At 44.8% G+C, this 18794-nt stretch overlaps 1 protein-coding gene across 1 annotated transcript in view; it reads right to left on the reverse strand.

The window, feature by feature from the left end:
• LOC8028155 (protein slowmo) overlaps positions 1–15300 on the reverse strand; it is a 35170-nt gene extending 19870 nt beyond the window's left edge. The window contains exons 1-3 of the mRNA XM_002410576.5: positions 15060–15300; positions 6852–7017; positions 3473–3559 (exon numbers count right to left, since the gene is read on the reverse strand). Coding sequence (XP_002410621.2) covers positions 3473–3559; positions 6852–7017; positions 15060–15091 — 285 coding nt within the window. The 5' untranslated portion in view covers positions 15092–15300. The remainder of the gene's footprint in view (positions 1–3472; positions 3560–6851; positions 7018–15059) is intronic.
• Positions 15301–18794: the final 3494 nt, after the last annotated feature.

An 18794-nucleotide genomic window follows, 5' to 3' on the forward strand; every position in this document is an offset into this window, starting at 1 on the left:
CTATAGGCTACAGCCTCAAGGTTTTTAATGGACCAAATTGGTGATTACACGGCAATAAATGTTGTGGTGAAAAACTGCCCATTGACTCGGTGAGTTTTGATTGTGACCATTGGTGTGCTGTTGGCAAATTAGATAATGGCACACCTTTTCCCTGACCATCTGGCTTCAAGGGGCATTGCATCTAGATGTGCTCAAATATCTTTATTTCAAGGTTCAGTGGATCCCTCTGCATCATTACAGGAAGGCAGTCTCAAGCCACAACAAACAGCAGTGAATATACAATGCATAACAACAGGCACCAGTGCCCAGGCGTATAGTCCGCAGTAATCAGTTTGAGCCTAAAAACGTTTCTGTTTTGTTTAGATAGTTTGCATTTGTTGTATAATCCGCAGGGCCCGATTTCCGTGCCCAGTGCATAGTCCGCCAAGCTGGTGCGTTGTGTCTTCGTGCTTTTTTTCCTAAGTGGCATTTTCTTCAGAAGTTCTTCGGTGAACGCTATTGAGCCTGAAGAACTGCTTTTGAGGCCCATATCTAGCCACGGAGCACACACAAGCACAGAAAATAACGCTCAGTGCCAAGTACAAACGAAGCACCTGGGCGGAAAGCTGTGAATGCCAAACGAGCTGCGTCGGGTGACGGCGACTGACCGCGTTGCGCCCCTTCGACGCCTGCATCGCTGCGGTGGGTGGTCGTAGCTAGTCGTAGCGAGATGATCTTCACTTTAAGCAAGAAATCTTGTTATACCATAGTCAAGATATGTGTGCAAGTGTTCGACGACGTGGGCTCTCTCACGTTGGTGCAGTTGTCATCAAGAAAGGTGCATATCAACAATGTTGCGTGTTTGAGGCTGAAACTATGACGCACACTTATCTAAACCTAAATTTATCGGTCTGCGGCTACAAACATTTTCGTTGACGTTGCTTAGATGATGTAACCATTCAGGCCTCGCATTAAATGGTGTTGCGACTCTTCGGCTGTGTATGAAAACCTATTTTTGCCCTAATAAAAGACATTTCCAAAAGGACATGTGTCTTCTGCTGATACATATCTTCCAATTTACAATGCAGAGGCAAATAGCAAATGAACTGCATACATCTACCACTTAGCATAAGCACCTTTGGCATTCATTCTTGAGCACACTCAAATATCAGCTTAGTTTGGTCTTGTTTTAGAAGCTTTGCCCTGTTCTGTAAAAATAAAACAGTTAAAAAAGCTTTACCTTCGTTCTCCTTCTTGCATTTAATACAGACTTGTTTGTCAGCAGATATCACCGTGGCACATACAACTCGAATGACCGATGAGACTATTGCTATTACAATAAAGCTTTCCACAAGAGCCAAAACGAGGCTTGTATGGGTGCAAAAGCACATAGAAATGAGATTGGCACTTCCGGGAATTGTTTACATTACGCGTAAAAACAGGACGACCGGCGACCAGCTGATCGCAAGATAACACCAAGGATACCGATGTTTCGATACGCAGGATAAAGACCTCAATCGTCCCTTGTATGCTGCAGTTGTCATACTTTCTATCCAACCGCTTTTTTGCTCAATTAACTAGAACAACCGAAGAATTCGCGACACCTTTTAATGCGAGGCCTGAATGGTTACATCATCTAAATAACGTTAACGAAAATGTTTGTAGCCGCAGACCGATAAGTTTAGTCTTAGATAAAGTACGCGTCATAGTTTCAACGCGCAAACATTGTTGATATGTACCTTTCTTTGGACCCGCGTACATTCGGTTCAACTTGATGACAGCTGCACCAGAAGTGAGAGCTCACGTCGAACACTTGCACACATATCTTGACTCTGGCAAGATTTCTTGCCTTCAACTGGCTTGAAGACTTCGTCTGAAGCATCACGGTAGGTCTTGGTTGAAACAATGATCGTCTCGCACACGGCAATAAACAGAGAACTACACGCTTTGTTTTATTTATACGCTACCGGTCTACGGGCGTCGCAAATCTATCCCCCTCTTGTCCGCCATGTTGGATCGATCGGAGCGCCCCCTATATTCGCTGAAACTCCTCAATACCGAAGCTACACGGGCTACAGATAAAAGCAACAGCTAAACACGCCAAGCACCAGCCGAAGTAGCGGCGGTAGCGTCTCAAAAAAGCAAACTTTACACTGCTCGACCGCGCAACGGGCAAGCCCGTCTGGACCGGGGCAAAAAGAAAAAGAGAATGACCGTGACGTCACGGCCCAAGGTTGCTTTAGCGATCGGTGACCCGCTGGCGGCCCGCTAAGGAGCGGCTGCTTGCAGCAGGTCGCATTCTTATTATCGGCATTAGTTGGGAATGCGGCGTCCCCTTGACGTAATATTTTGGCTGGGGTCGTATTTTGTGTCACTAAGGCGATACCAGTAATTTGTTTCGTTTTGAATTTTGGTCGGAATTGCCCTTTAAAGGGCTTGAATAAAGTTTCCTAAGCCGCCATGCAGCAAGGCACAGCCCAAGTCAATGCCCTCGTACCCATGCCTTTCCCAGCTATGTTCACAATGTCCAAGATGGAATATAGTTATCGGCCTTTGAAAATGACTATAAAAGACGAGTACTGTGGAAGCTCGCTAATGCAGGCTGGGCACACACAGGTGACCAAGCATCGTTTTGTGATACAAACTGAGTAAGACCGAATTAAGATAATGTATTTTAAAGTCGGGTAGTAGAAAAAAATATGTTAGGTAAAGTACAAGTTCATGCTCCAGATAGTAAAAACCTACTTCAAGCAGTAGTTTAAAGTATTTCCCAACACTGCAGATGACAATGAATGGCTCTACGAGTGCATGGCAGTAAAGAGAGCATGTTAGCTGTTTTCATAAAAAGGTAAGTAATTTTAAGCGCACCTCTACTAAGAATGCCTTGCATTGCATATGCTTTGAAGCACGTGAGGAATAGACCATGTGCGAAATTGTCCAAACGTCTGGCACCACTCGTGCGCTGCCATCTTTGTTCCGGCAAAGATTCCTCTGCTGTTTGTCAATTTCTGAGCGTTGTCGGTAACAATTGTGGCCTACTGCTCACGGTCATCGATTCTCAACCACAACTACCAGCTAAGGGATCATACTGTTTTACGCTCTCCTTGCGCATGTACGTGCTCGTCGCCCCGACGGTGGCTGGTTTCTCACCGCAACTAACATGGCAAATGTACACTTCAGCTCGAAATTTGGCTTTGAGTGCTGGCAAAGCATGGGCGCGGGCGCCTGGCTTTCGAAAGCACTTTCTCCGCGCGAGTGCTTGTGCGAGCATTCTTCGGAACTACGCTTTCACGCCCTGGCATTTGCCAGCGCCGAAGCCAACTGATGAGGTGGAGCATGTTTTTCAGCGCCCCACTAGATGGCACTGTGCATTTCGCATATGGCATATTGACGCAAAATCCCCCCATCAAGTAACCACACCGAGAGCAGGTTTTTACACTTCCCGTTAATCAAATGCAACTAGCATAAAGAGTAAAATAAAAAGCCTGCTTACATTTCTGGAAAGCATGGTCATTGTGCGTTGTGAGGGGTCCACCACGGAGTGTTCACTAGCATAGCAGGTTCGGTCAGCACCCAGGATCTGTAGAAATATACCGTAAAATCCCGTAAGGACGCCCACCCAAAATGAAGAGATAAGTGGTGAAAAACATGGGGTGGGCTATCTTTGGGGATGCCACAGCAAAACTTTATCAAATATTAATTATAAGCGCCGGGGCACCCGCTACAAACCACGTGACGCAGGAACTGATACCGCAGATCGCAAACACGGCGAATTCGAGTTTTACAATGCGATAAACACGCGGGAATTCGCTACAAACTCCTGTGTGACGGGAAAGGACACCGCAGGTTGCCGACGCAGCAGATTCGCGTTTCATCGTGCGAAGGACTCGCGAAAACCCGCCGAGAACTTGCATCTCACAGGAACGGATACCACAGATCGCGGACGGAGCAGATTAAAGTTTCATGGTGCGATAAGGACGCGGAAACCCGCTACAATCTTGTCTGTCACGGAAGCCGATATCGTGTGCGCAGATCGCGGACAAAAACACGGGAATATGCTACAAACTCGCATGTCACAGAAACAAATACCGCAGATCGCAGACGCCACAAAATCACATTTTACGATGCAATATACACGCGGAAACAACTAGTGTGTTACGCGAGCCGATATCGCGCGCAGATCGCAGACAAAAACGCGGGAACCCGCTATGAACTCGGCTTCTTGGACACACTGGTAACACCTATCGCGTCGTTGACGCACGATTCCTGTCGGACATCGCCTGACGTCCAACGGTAATCGGGGGTGGGCAATGTTTCGTAATTTTTATGTTACAGATATTCAGCCAGAAAAACAGGATGGGCAATCTCTCGGGGGCGGGCGCCCTTACGGGATTTTACAGTATATACCGTAAAATACCGGGCAAGCGCCCACTCAAACTTTGGAGATAATCGCAAAAAAATGGGGAATGGGTGCTCGTCCGGTCATCAATTTTACATATAAATGTACTGCACATATTTTCCGAGATCTTATGAATTTTGGTAATGGGCGCGTAATGTGCAATGGGGGCGGATGCCCCCATTGCACATTACGCGCCCATTACCAAAATTGACGCCACGTACCCTCAACACCAATTCAGTTTCCTCGCTAAATTTAAAAGGGAAAATGGCGTCACATGACTGTGTGTCACGTTACCTATGAACAAACTCAGTTTCCCCGCTAGACTTAGCGGGAAAATTGACGTCACATGACCTCAACACCAATTCAGTTTCCCCGCTAAATTTAGCGGGGAAAATAATGTCATATGACTTCATGTCACGTGACTTATGCACAAAGTCGGTTTCCACACATAATTTAGTGGGCAAACAATTGGTGTTGAGGTCATGTAATGTCAATTTTGCCGCTAAATTTAGCGGGGAAACTGAATGCGCAGTGTTGCACTAAGGCACATCACAGACCTACACACCAATTCAGTTTCTTCTCTAAATTTAGCGGGGAATTGAATTGGTGTATAGGTCTGCGACGTCCCATAACGCAACACGCGCGGTTACGCCGACTGCAATGGCGCTTAACGCGGAAACGGGCGCCTAAAAGCTGCGCTCTAAAACAATATATATATCGTAAAGTTCAGAGACAATGCCCACCCAAACTACGAAGAAATCAAGTAAAATATATGGGATGGGCCAACTGTCAGGTCAAGTGCCAAAAAATTACAGGAGGACACTCAAGACTGCTTACATGTAGGAAGGCGAAAGAATTATAGTCCTGCGGGGGCTTTTCTCATTCAAGCTCATTCCAAAATTTTGCATTTTTCGTTTTATACCAGGATTCTAAAATTGAAATCGGTGGGAATTTATCAGCATTCATTGGTGAATATGGAGACTCAGAGTCCTACTTACAGGGTATACTACCTCATAAGGTAAAACCCAACCTGCTTTTTATGTCATACCCAGTCGCAGGTGACAGAAGTTTGTAAGCCAAGGAAGCACCATCATGTCAACGTTAGGTGCCCTTGTCTCTATCCTCTACAAATCAGTATCGCAATTAAGAAGCAACAAAATGGTGCCAAACGATTGATGTGTGCATACCCACAAAACATAACTTACAGCCCTTACTGCTCAAGTCTAGATATTGTGAAAGATATCTTGACTACAAATACACTGTTATGTAAGAGCACTTTGGCTTTTCTAGGTTTTCTTAGCAAGCACCGGATTCTGTGTGGATTCGTAACTCGTCAATGATAGGTATAAAAATTATGATGGCTATAAAAAGTGCCTAAAAGAGATCAAGCATTCATGCTCACAATAATATTTTAGAAAGAGCATAAATTAACCTAATCAGTTTCAAGTGCATATATGCTGAACATGCTCAACAACATGAAGCTTAAGTGAAATGAAACATACCAACTGAGCACAAATAGCACCATGCTCATTGCACTTATCTAAAAAAAAAACAAGTTGTGCACTCAGTTGATGCACTGCACAAAATAGTGTTAACAACATTTAGTTGTCAAAAAAAAAAAACTTTTTTGAGCTAGAAACATTTAAGTTTCGATAAAATAACTAAGAACTAATGTTTGAAGTGGACACACAAATATTGTCACCATCGGGCTGGTGGGAAAGTTCAATCTGGTATTTTCAACCTGTGGCTCTACGGCTATACAGCTCTGCTTCCGTGAAGCAGTGGCTTGTGCCACCAAGCACTGGCTACCTCAATGCAGCAGTTTCAGTTGTTTGGGGCCATGAGACATTTTTCCTCAGATTACATCAGGTTTTATTTGGTGCAATGGTTCACTAACCAGGACACAAAAAACTTAAAAAATTACAACAGATTCCCAAAATCTCGTGGCAAAATTCACCATCTGGCAACACTTCAAGGAAAATCCTGTCCTCTCCCCTTCCTCCAATCTCACATAGCAAAACACAAAGGCTTCCTTGTAGAGTACTGGAGCTCAGCAGGTGACAGCCCCTTTAATGTCACTGACATGTTTACTTCAAGCTATTGTGTATAAAGCATATCACACATACAGCTAGTGTGGCCAAGCCATAGCCAGTTTTTCCTCTTGCAACTGAAGCATAGTCACTAAAACTACTTGCGTGCTGAAACGTGCTCATCCGGGGCACTAGCTTAAGCAGTAAAAGTGCAGGTTCCCAAAACGCAAAAAAGCGTCAATGCGCCCTGCTGCCACAGCGTCGCACAGTACACACACTATAGCGAAACGGCATCTAAATTGTATGCTTCTGTCGGGACGTTCTCAAGATGGCAGAAGTCGTCAATCATGTGGCTGCCAATGTGATAGAAGGAAGGATCAAAGTCAACAGCTTCGAGCAGACGTGACTCTGAACAAATGCCGTTGGTTTTGACAGGTCCTCACCCGTTGTGCCCACGAAGGTAGTCCCCAGCAGGTGCTGATAAGGCGATGGCTCTTGAGGACACCGTCCCTGACCTGACGATCTACCACGTCGATTCCCACCACAGCCGGGTTCATCGGGTTGGGATACTTGCGCCAAGCCGCTTGGGCCACTGTCTCCCAGGGATGGCTGTCCAGAACAAAGAAACATGTCAATCTACAAGACACAGTTGAAGGACATCCAAGAGAATTCAGGCACAAACGGAGGCTGCACAAGAGGTGCAGCGAGCCTTTTGAATGTGGAAGTTGCCCCCTAGCCTTAACAGGGTGTTTTCACAGCAAGGCTGCGGGAGCATGAGCTTCATTTTTGTTTTATCTGTACGTTCATACACAATCCCCACCTTACATAAAGAAAGTGTTTGCAAGTCTTAAGCAGATGACAGCTTAAAGGGACAGTGCAACAATTTTCGGACTTTGGCCCATTAATTGTGGGAATTAGTCCCTGTCACTTCTAGACTGCAGAACTAAAAACCGCCTTTGCTTGAATATGCTAGTTTCTATTTTAAGAGTTAAAGGGATGCTGAAACAAATTTGTATTTTGCAAAATAAGGCAGCAGAAGCGTTGAACGAGATGCTATGAACTCCAAGACATCACTTATACATCCTCGAAAGGATGGCCGTATTTTAGGAAAAGCAGGGCACGATCAAGTAAGGACTATGATGTCACAATCCCCCTGGAACAGTTGAGAATGAAGAGAAGCGGCCTTGCTTCTCTCCTCCTCGCTTCGGTTCACCTGCTCAAGGGGATGAAGCGAAGAGGACAAAAAATGAGAATCGTGATGTGTCATGTCTCGTCGACCTCGTCAGCAGTGTTCAATCGCGCACTTCTTTTCCAAAAATACAGCAAACCATAAGAGATATTGTTGTATGAGTGATGTTTTTGAGTTTTGTAGCATCCCACCTATTGCTCCAGCCTTGCTTTGTAAGCTCCAAAATTTTGGTTCAGCATACCTTTAAGCAAATTGAAGTTTATGGTACCCCCTAACCTTTACGGTCTGCCGAGTCACGTGCACAATGATTTGATCAGGGGGATTGGAGAGCTTCCAGTTGTGTTCTTGAACACGTTTGCAAACTCCGTCTGTTCTCCGGCGGTCCAGTGGTTTTTGCCTTGAATCTAAACACTTTTCAAGCTCCAGTTTAATCCCATCAAAGCACTGCAACCAGTTGGCACAGCTGATGTTCACAGCCGGTAACTGATCTCAGACGATCGAGAAGACACACAAATCTGAATGTGTTTTTGCCCATTCATCACGGAAGCAGCAATGAGGACATGATCTTGTTGACTTCAGGTAGGTGGCACTGGAGGCACTATGTGTAATGAATCTTGATGACAATCAAATGCTTCCGACAAATTTAAAAATGTTTAGTGACAAGATTTATAGAACTTGGCTTTTATTCACTATAGTGTACCCCATGACGTCTTGATGTGGTTCCCACAGACAACATACATGGCCACAGGCCGGCAAACAGTCAGATTTCTGCTTTGCAATTATACGGTGGAATCGCCATATTCCGGGAAAAAACGACACATTTTCTTTCACTTGTGCTATGATGAACGAAATAAAACATGCTGCAGATTCTTGAATGTTCTAAATGTTGCATGGCTCCTGTTAAGGCCCATTCACACAGCGGCGTTCGACTACGCTACGTTCAGATACAACTGCGAGTTACCACGGCATTCACGCTTCATATGCCACATGCCAAGCCGCTTCCCGAATCAATTGTCATGCTTCATTCATATTAGGCACAGATGTCATATTAACTCACAGCTGTATCTCAATGCAACTCCCCATAACTATAGTTGAAGGCTACCGTGTGCATGGTCCTTTTTAATTAGAAAATTACAATGATTTCTAAAACAGAAGACTGAAGGTGTGATTCTTTCAAACGGGAACATTACAGGAAAAGCATTTTCTGGTGAACTTGGACGATGTCACAAAATGCCGTGATCATGCACGAAACATATTTAGAGCAGGATCAGGTTAACCGAATGAGAGAAGAGGATTATTTAACCCTGCGGGCCTAATTTATCCTGTTTGCCCATTAAAGGCCGCCGTACAGTTCGCGCTTTCCACTTTTTCTGCGTTTCCTCCTCCCCTGCCCTCCTTTCCTTCCTTCACCGCCCCCCCCCCCCCTCCCCTGTTTACCGCCCTTCCCCGAGGGGACAACACGGAGAATGGATTAGGAGACGCCTCCGTTAATCCGGCCTAACCCGCCGAAGAGGGGGCCTGCTGCTTGACCAAAAATTATTTCGCTGCTCGAAAAAAAAAGAAAAACGCCGCGGGCAGCGACCGAATGCGCTTTGCCGGATGCGCAACGCTCCGTCCGTTTTGAACAAGCTTGTATGCACTGGACTAACATTTTTCGCAGCGCGGCAGGTTTAGTGTAGGTCCTATCATATGGTCCTGCAAGACTTCCCTGTCCGCCACAAGCTAGCCAATAATTCAAGAACATAACGACGGCAGCGTATTCAAACAGTGTAAAATGAAATGCATATAATATTTATAAGAACACCGTAGTCTTCACTGCTTGGCTTTCAAATTTTTAGCGTTGCCAATAATCGTAATCAAACTATTTTTATGATTGAAGACCCCTCGTCGTGCATCGACCCCAAGATTACGCTTACGTGAAACATGATTCTGCGCGGAAGCGGCTCGAATCACCGTAAACTTTTTTTTTTTTTTTCAACGTGGATTTTGCTTTTTAATTTAGCTGAAATACCACTGGCAGAACACGAATCGCATACTTGGAAGGTATATACCGTCTGAAAACTCATATAGCTGGTTGAGTGAATGCAATACTATCGCATTCGTTGAAGCTTGATTTGTTGATTCGAACTTCAACAAATCACACGCACTCATTCTCCCTATTCCTGTTTACCCAGTCATAGTCGTTCCCTCACGATGCAATACGTGTACAAGTAACTGCAGTTTATGCATTGTTGACGTTGCACAGCCGTGATTGCAGGGTTTTTAGAAGCGCTATAGAACGAGCACAAGCGTCGAATTCCAGTACACTGATTGATTTCTGTCTCACCGTCGTGACGCCACACGAGAAAAGCGATTTAGTTCTGTCTGTGAAATTAGGAACACAGAAATCAAGCTATAATCCCGGTGATAAAAGAAAGCGAAATGGATCTCTGTAGCCAATACCCAACCGTTTGCGAGGTGACTAGGCGAAAGCATATGTTACCTCCGTACCTTTACCCTCTGCACACCGCCAGAGAGAGTCATACAAACTCCTTAGAGCTATTGCCAACACGATTGCGTTTGCAAGCCGGTAGTTTGACTCGCCTCGGATTCGTCCCTTTCATAGCTCTCTATGAAACCAGAAAGGTAGATACTTTTCTACATAGGGTGGGTTTGCCCGGGGCCTCCAGTTATTTACGGCCAAAATCACACTGGAGGCGCTTCAGCAATGTTCACTCTGGTCGACACACGTGCACTGTAAAAATGCCAGTCGTCTACTCTTTCCGAAAAGATACTTGACGAGCCGATCTTAGAGACCGACGGATAACGAGGCCGAAATTATGCTTATACCTCAAAAAAATTATAACACAAATTTGGCCTCGTCATTCCCAAACTGGTTGCCGGACGAAATTCTCTATGCGTATTGCAAGCCAGGGTTGGTAATAGTAACATAAGATACGTACGGCAGAATTCCCTTCCATAAATAAAATTATTTGGCTGACGCCAAAGTAACGCGAAATTGGTGCAAAGAGTTTTGCAAAAGGGAGCGTAAACCGAAAAAAAAGGGGAAAAAAAAAAGACAGAAGAATAGGAGAAATAAGAAAAAAAAAATCTCTGGTGACGTGGCCAAAAAAATTTCTGTTCATGTGATTTTTATTGTCACGTGACCGAACAAAAAAAAATAAGCGAAATAAAAAAAGAACACGAGGAAAAAACCATCCCCTGCCCGGTTTCGAAGCTAGGCCCTCTTGATCGTGAAACTAGCGCGCTATTCGTTGCGCCCAGTTGCGCCAACATAACTTCTTTTTTTCCTTTCTTTATTGCAAGTTGCGCCAACATAACTCTGCCTGTAATGCTCACGCATTCTCACATCATAGGAGAAAGCTTAGGTGCCTTCGTAGTTTTTCATGTATGTGTTATTTTTATTTGTGTCAAGAGTTCAGGTTCCAGAATGCTTTTAGAGTTTTGGAGCAAAACGAGTTTCTTCATCTGAGTCACCTTCTAGAGCCAGTAGACCGCACTGGGTCCTCCAGCTAATCAAGCAGCTATTTTCAAATTCTCTGACGTGCTCGTCCTCGCATCCGAGGTCGCCGTTTGACAAGCTTATCTTCCACCTGGTAGCCGGAACCCCCAGCAAAGCGCACATGAAGGCTCCCTACCCACGGCAGCTTTGTTCCGTCCCCACTCCCTCTCGAGAGGATGGCTCGCCCCGAGGCTAATCCCATTCTCTAGACGCCCTTTCCACCCAACGCTGGCCCTTTCCCTCCCCGTCTCCAGCTTCGGGAGAGAAGGTTCTTCCCTGCAGAACGTCCCGTTTGTACAGCGGCCTTTAAGTGAAGGGACACTGTAGCTCACACTAAACACGTTCAATGACAAATTCTAAAACAGACAACGTCTAGTAATATCTTAATCACAGTTAGCATGGCACTGGATCTCTAATGACCCAGCGCACAACTGCAACTGCAGCGTTGCGGATGCGTTGCAGTTAAGTGCTTGGTCGTTAGAGTGCTCCGATTGTGCCTGATGCCATGCACTTCGATGTTCCTGCTAATGGTGATTAAGATGGTATAATTTTTTTTCCTCTTTCGAGTGCAACCCTGAAAGCAAAAAAAAACTATAGGTAACAAGTTACTACCACAAACAAAAAAGGGGAAATTCCTCATTTAATGCTTCCTCCGTTGCCCAGTCTACACAAACACAGAGACGGCAATCGGAAACACTAACAATGCGCCCTTTCATGCCCAGGAAGCAGAGGGGCAAGTGGGCGATATCAGGTAAGATCGAACAACCATATCCGGTAACCATTTTTAATTTTGATGAAAATACACTAAATAAATTTGTAAGCACCACCTCAGTCACAGGCGTGTTTCGCATATCGCACGATGTTGGCATTTCGGGCGGCTTCCCCCAAAACAACTGTTCTGGCTACAAGTCGAGAAATATTTCCTGACAAATTAGACACAGAAAGGATTGACAAAAAGTATTAATCACCGACTATTAGGGTCGTTATTTTGAGAAACAAAATCGCAAATACAGCGTATTACACAATAACGCTTAGGATTAGTTTATTTTTCTGTGTATCTATAAAAGCTAAAGTCTTCAAACATTGCTAGTATGTTGCCCTGTATATAGTTCATCTGTGCATGAAATATTGTTGTCTTGGTTGTATTATATATGCTTGTATTATACATAAATCATCAACATACTCTTTCATTCACAAAATCCGCCACATCTCGTCTTAATGAACAATATAGAAAAACACAATTCTTGTATAGTCCGCACGCATAGATAGACTATAGCCTGGAAAATACAGTAATTATTGTGTGGAACAACGAAAGTAGAATATGTATACAGACAAACAATATTCCATTCAGTGTCATATCTTTCATTTAGAGTGTAATGAGCAAGCCTCTACATACAAAAAAAGTAGATATGTTAAAATATTATATTGTTAACATTATAGGGAACAGCTGGACAAACATTGTGGAAAAAAAGTTACCTTCTTCAAGCGTGAACACACATCATGTAGAGTGTGAACACTTAAAGGCCCTTCCCGAAATGTTTGTTCAATGTTACTGTTTGAATTTACGCAATGTCTCTACATTCTAAAAAAGTAAAAGGAAGACACACCTCTTAGCATTTTAAGTACAAAGAGGTATGTTCAGACGCTGAACTCTTCCTGTGTCTGCCATGGTTCTTGCTATAATGCCTTTTGTTGCATCCCACTGCTATAGGAATTGTTATAACACCGTGTATAGAAGTACCCTGGACAAATCAACCCTATATCGTTAGATGTCTGTCACAGGTACCACATCAATTGTCATGGAGGCACCAACCTAACCTCACCTCACAAGTTGGCAACGACTGGTACAGTCAACGGATGTGAACAAAGGGATTCATAGTCAATTTACCTTGTTTGTAATTGTGTGGAATTGTTGTTTAAACAGGCTAAAGCTCCGATACTGTGCTCCGTCTCATCCTACGATGGACTAAAGCCCAATGCTACAGGCCGCCGAAACCAATCATGAGCCTGTTAGAAACCACATGGTATATTTGCTCTGCCGTATGTATCAGTGTACCAAGACGCGTCTTGCGGAGGAGAGTTTTTTGTCTGCTTATCAAGAACTCACGGCGGCTCCGTCTGCTTGCTACTACTGAAAAGATTAAATGTCGTCTGGAAGTGATGTGGCAAAAGAGAACCTGGGATCAGAACCAGTGGCCATTAAGAAATGAAGATGAGTCGGATGGAGTGTTCGACACAGGAGCATATGTACGGACCACGTGACATGCAGAAGGGAGATACGGGTCCGGGTATGTTTTACATAGACAAAGATTGGATTGAATTGTTACAGCTAAGGCGAAACGACTTTATGTCAATGTTGCCTGTGCGCCCTCCAACATCTCCAAACAGTTGACATGTTTACAAAATATGGCATGAATGTTTGTGAAACTAAATACCACGTAGCTTTACTTCACCAATATAAAATAAAGTGCCATCACATCAGAGAACCATATGTGCAAGGTTAGTGATCTTCATACTTTGCATATCGAAATTTCTCTCGCGCATTCTTTCGCAATGCGGATGCAAGCTTTTCTGAGACAGTGCTCCGCCCGCCAGCATTCGGGCCCTAGTCCATCCTAGGGTGAGACGGAGTATAGCATTCTTTTGGCAAAACTCTGCTGACGAAGGTTACTGCCCATTCACCGAAGTTATCGACTAAGCATGAATATGTTTGGATATCAAAGGTGTCATCTCACTATTCGCTTATAATGTGACTTGACATTAAAATAATTTATTTTACATAGATGAGGTGGCATGAAACCTTTGTCACGTGGAAGTTGGGAAGAAAAGCATGACGTGTGAACAAGCCATCAATTACAACTGACCGTCCGAAATGCACCGAGCAAACCGACAGGCTACAACAATGTATTTAAAAGAAATGTACTGCCTATGTTCAACATACTTGTAAAAAAAATTGATTGGGTTTGTCTGGCATACCTCTAGACATTGTTATTAATGAATAGTTATACTGTCTCAAACATGCCGAATTAGAGGACCCACACTATATTGGCAGGATGCCACTTTTGACATACCTGTGCTTGCATGGAATGACTCCATTACATTCGGAATTAAGCATACCCTTACGATCCAGTATTCTTTTAAAATTTCCGTTTTAAAAGGGTTCGGGGGAGTAAACAAAATTAAATTAGATGAAATTTAGGGAAGTTCACATATCACAATTTACGTCCCAATCCAGTTGATGGCACAAGGAACTTGACCCTGTGTGACCGCTACCACGATTCAGGGTCGATATGAAAACTGGCTGCGCGCAGGGGCTGATAAGTTTGCGGTAGATTTCCGATGCATCCATTAACACGCTGCACTTTCGTGACGTCACGATTGGACGTCATCCTACGTCACCGAGGTCTTTCGGTTACGCGGTTCGAAGAGCGACTGCAGTCAGTGTGAACGCGATACAGCGGTACAATAAACCAACGAAGCTTGAAAAACGCCACTGCGCAGACTTTCTCCGAAATTCCGCCAACGCGAGTTGCGACTATAAAGGAACTAAACAAAAAATAATGAAGCCGTGCGGACGGGGAAATTCGTCATCGTACAGCGATCGTAGAAACATCCGCGGCAAGACTGGGTGGTACTGTACAAGCGAAAACAAGCGGCGGCAAGTACTCCCGCCCTGTCGCGCAAATGTAATACATGTATATGACTCGACATTGCACCTCGGAGACGAGTTTGAACGAAGTGGGCTTAGCGAACGACACTTGCCTCCGGAAATGGAAGTCTAACCTGAATCGGCACGAGGCCGAGCGGATCAGCGGAACGCTAATCCACACAAGGAACGCACCTACGAGAGCAATGGCTACGAATATATGCGATGATTTACAGAAGTGCAAACCAACTGTCGTATTCGGCCAAGAGTACTTGCGTCAGGCCAAGGTCGCGGCAGACACGGCGCGCACTTACTTGAACGTGTGTTCCGAGGTCCATATTTTCATCGTGGGTTTACTGGCTGGTCGTCGGCGTCGATCGGAAGCTGTCTGAATCTAAATCTTGAAGATATGACCCCCAAATGTGTTAAATACGTTACGTTTCAAATCGCAAAGCTCTTTTTTTTTTCCGTTGACTGGATGAAACCCCTGCCCGCTTCCGAGTGTTGGTGAAAAAGGGAAGCTTGACTTTCCGCAGCGCCATCTACTTTCATGACGCAGTTCCGGCGATTCCGGTATGGGAGGTTCAAGAAAAAAATCAACGGAAAAAATGAAGGCCACAAACTGCGCCTGAGCTAGTTTCGGTTTCACGCTGACGCGCCCGACGCGCCAACGCGGTGTAGTACAGCTGTTTGAGTCGTACGGTCTTACCGCCTGTTCTAGGTGAGAACGGTAAAGCACACATTAAAATACGGGAGAACCCCACGGCACCCTCATAAATCGAAGAGGCTTCGAGAGCGAACTGATTAAAAAACAAAACATGCTGGTAGTGATTCTATTTTTTTTTTCTTTTCCTGTATCAGAGCATGCAGGGTCCACGTTTATTCTTGTAACATAGCTGCACGCGCTCTCCTTCGGATCGGCATCGAAACGAATTCGTATTCCAAGATGTGTATTGTCAGAAACGCGAAATTAGATATAGTTACACATTTTTGAAGAACCGGAGACGGGTGGACGGACGAAAAAGAGGACAACACACGAAACGTCTGTTCGAGACGTTTTGTGCGTTGTCCCCTTTTTCGTCCGTCCCCGTCTCCGGTTTTTCAAAAATGTGTGTCATCAACCAGCTCGCCTGCCTACTCACTCTATCTTCAATCAGATATCGCTGTATTGCATGTTTCAATTGCTAGCTGATATTGTCAAAGTAATGCAGAAAAAATGGATAAGCCAATGCGTACCCTCGACTGGCTACTTTGTCGAGGTGTGGGAAAAGGGATGATCCAGAGACTGAAGAGAAAAAAAAAATTGTATGGGCACTTTGGCACACATGCTTACGTATATTGTGCATGGTAGCTTGCTTGGTTTCTTGTGTTTCTTGTTCTTTTGTGTGAAGGACTTTTATGCTTTGTTTTGTTTCGAGCAGTGTCTGGTCATTTTGTCGCAAACATCCAGCTGCTTGGCCAATGAATACATAATTTAAAAAAAAAAAAAAAGTACAGAAGCAGGGACGTCTTGCTGGAGAGGGTGGCTTTTTACAATTTGGATTTTGCGAGTAGGTTGAAATTTTGAGAATGGTATGAAGGCAGTTGCTTCAAACGACGAAACAATGGGGACAAAAAATATATGAACACGGCGAACTTTCAGCTAAACATTTTAATACCAGCCGCCTGCCTTTATTGTCAGCTTGGGAGAAGAGTGTGTTGGTTTAAGTCATGAATGAAGAAAGAATAAAACAATTAAACAGGGACAACACAACCATATCTTTCATTATTGTTTATTGTCATTGCGAGTAATTTATTGTCATTGCGAGTAATGGGTAACTGACACAGGAATCGATTGCTGCCATCACTGCTGCCATGCTCACTAAACTTGGAGACAACTCTCTTTCGGAGGTGTGAAGAACGCGCATAAACAGCTTTGATTGACGCTCAAGGTGCGCGGACTACATTAGCGAGTGTTAGTAGACCGTGTTACCCCCCTCCGGTACCCGGAACTCTACAGCCAAGGCCGTCGCCACGCAGGCTCAGTGGCGGTTTCTTTGTAGCGGAGGGCTGGCGGAGGGGGAAACACGGTCTACTAAAACTCGCTATTGTCGCAGGAAGTCACGCGCTATTTTTAATTGAATCGTCCTTCCGTAAATAAAAAAAAAAAAGGGGGGGGGGGAATAGGGCCCTAGGGCCCAGACGACGTCTCGAACAAAGTTAATACGTTTATTTAATCATCCTCCTTATATGCACCTTTCCAAAAAAAAAAAAAAAAAATCCTAGGCCGCCGCCATGTTGCTTTCCAAGAAACACTCGACCCCAGGGGCAGCAAACCGTTTACGAGTGCAGTCACTGGGTCTGAGGCTAGGCTCTCACCGGCGTCCCTGCTAACCTTAACCGGGTGGACTGTGATTTCGATATGCGCAACCTGCGTAGGCGCAGTTTCAAACACTGCTGGCGGCTAAATTCTCGTCTTTTCCCGCTGAATTTTGTGTTTCATTGTGCATGTATTTTCGCGAAGTCACTAAGAAAGCATTGTACCACATTTGAAAAAATAAATAAAAAAGCAATAAAAAAATGTATAAACTATTTTTGTTGGGTACGCGCGCGACAGAACGAATGCGACTGGAATGTACAGTTCTAGTTTTTGTGTTTTTTACGATAAGTTTTGACGGCGCCGCGCGATTCGCCGCATGTCAAACGACAAAGCGCTTAGCAGTCAAAAAATAATTACAACAGAAGAGAGCCGAAAGGCATGCATTTTTCGCCCTCACAAATAACGTGTTTACCGATGGACAGGACGCGGACATACAATTTGGAAAGTGTTAACATTCAAACAATATAGTACGTACCGCACGATGCAGCGTTATCTGAAAAGCATTTATTTGAGAAGGATCTTAAACAACACAGTCACAGTCGACGACAGTCACATCTTGACGATCGGACGGAAACCAAGATGACTTCGTTCTGGGGCACGCTTTGAGGAGAGCTTCCTTTTTTTACAACAGCACCAAGGCAAAAGAACGAACGCGACTGACCCGTTTCCCACCCCAACCCGGACAGCAATTTTTGGAGATGACTGAGGATTCTACGCGGATTATCTCTGAGAGGCGGGAGAACAATCATTTCGTCGTTTACCCTGAGACTGGGTTTTTTTTTTTTTTTTTTTTTTTTTTTTTTTTTTGAAGAGCAGGAGTAACAGAAAAAACAGACAGGTTGACTTCCACCAGCTAGCCTGTACTTCGACTCTTTTCTCGTTGGGAGAACAATGTTCGCAAAATCGCGTCGAGGGTCGTTAGACGTCCTTCACCTCCTTCGTTTCCCGTGAATGTCGAGCAGAAAAGCTTGAAGGGCAGGGACTTACCAGCTTTATTTCTCACAATGGAAGACAACACAGAAAGGGTACGCAGCACGCATAAAAAAAATAAAGTGGAAACTTTCAAGAGGTGACAGTGCTGTGGAAGCTACGTGCTCACTGGGCCAGCCACACCTTTGCCACGTGATCACGATCTCTCGCGCAGTGGCGTCGGAACAGGGGGGGCAGGGGGGGCGACCGCCCCCCCCCCCCCCCCCCCCCCAGAGATTTTTTAGTAATGGCGGCTCGCGAGCTGGATATTTCGCAAATTTCTCAGAGTGCGATTTTTAAGATATTTCGCGGGCATGAGTTTCTCGCATTACGAGTGGCATGATGATATTCATCATCATGGGATTAGTTATTCGAGGGCTCAATTATTTGCGGCCCTCCAAGAAGGTTCGCACACAGCAGCGAGCCCTGTCAACCAGCGTTTCTAGTCGCGGAGACAGGCCTTCGGAAGCAGTTCTACGAAGCGTTAGTTTGTGTTTGCGCCGAGCTTGCAAGACGATTCAAGCAACCAGGCATGCAGAGTCTCGCACAACTAGAGCAAAACATTTTGTGCGCTATTCAAGAGAAGCCACAAACTGCAGAAGAACTTGAAAGGAAGTTAGGATCCCACGCTACTGATTTTCACCCGGAAAGCCGTTAAAGGCAGCTGAACATGGTTCACTCGGTCAAATCGGCTCCGTACCCGAGTTGTGCCGTGCTCTGG

The sequence above is a fragment of the Ixodes scapularis genome, unplaced genomic scaffold, assembly GCF_016920785.2.
Source record: "Ixodes scapularis isolate PalLabHiFi unplaced genomic scaffold, ASM1692078v2 PGA_scaffold9__187_contigs__length_104089568, whole genome shotgun sequence".
Classification (NCBI taxonomy): Eukaryota; Metazoa; Arthropoda; class Arachnida; order Ixodida; family Ixodidae; genus Ixodes; species Ixodes scapularis.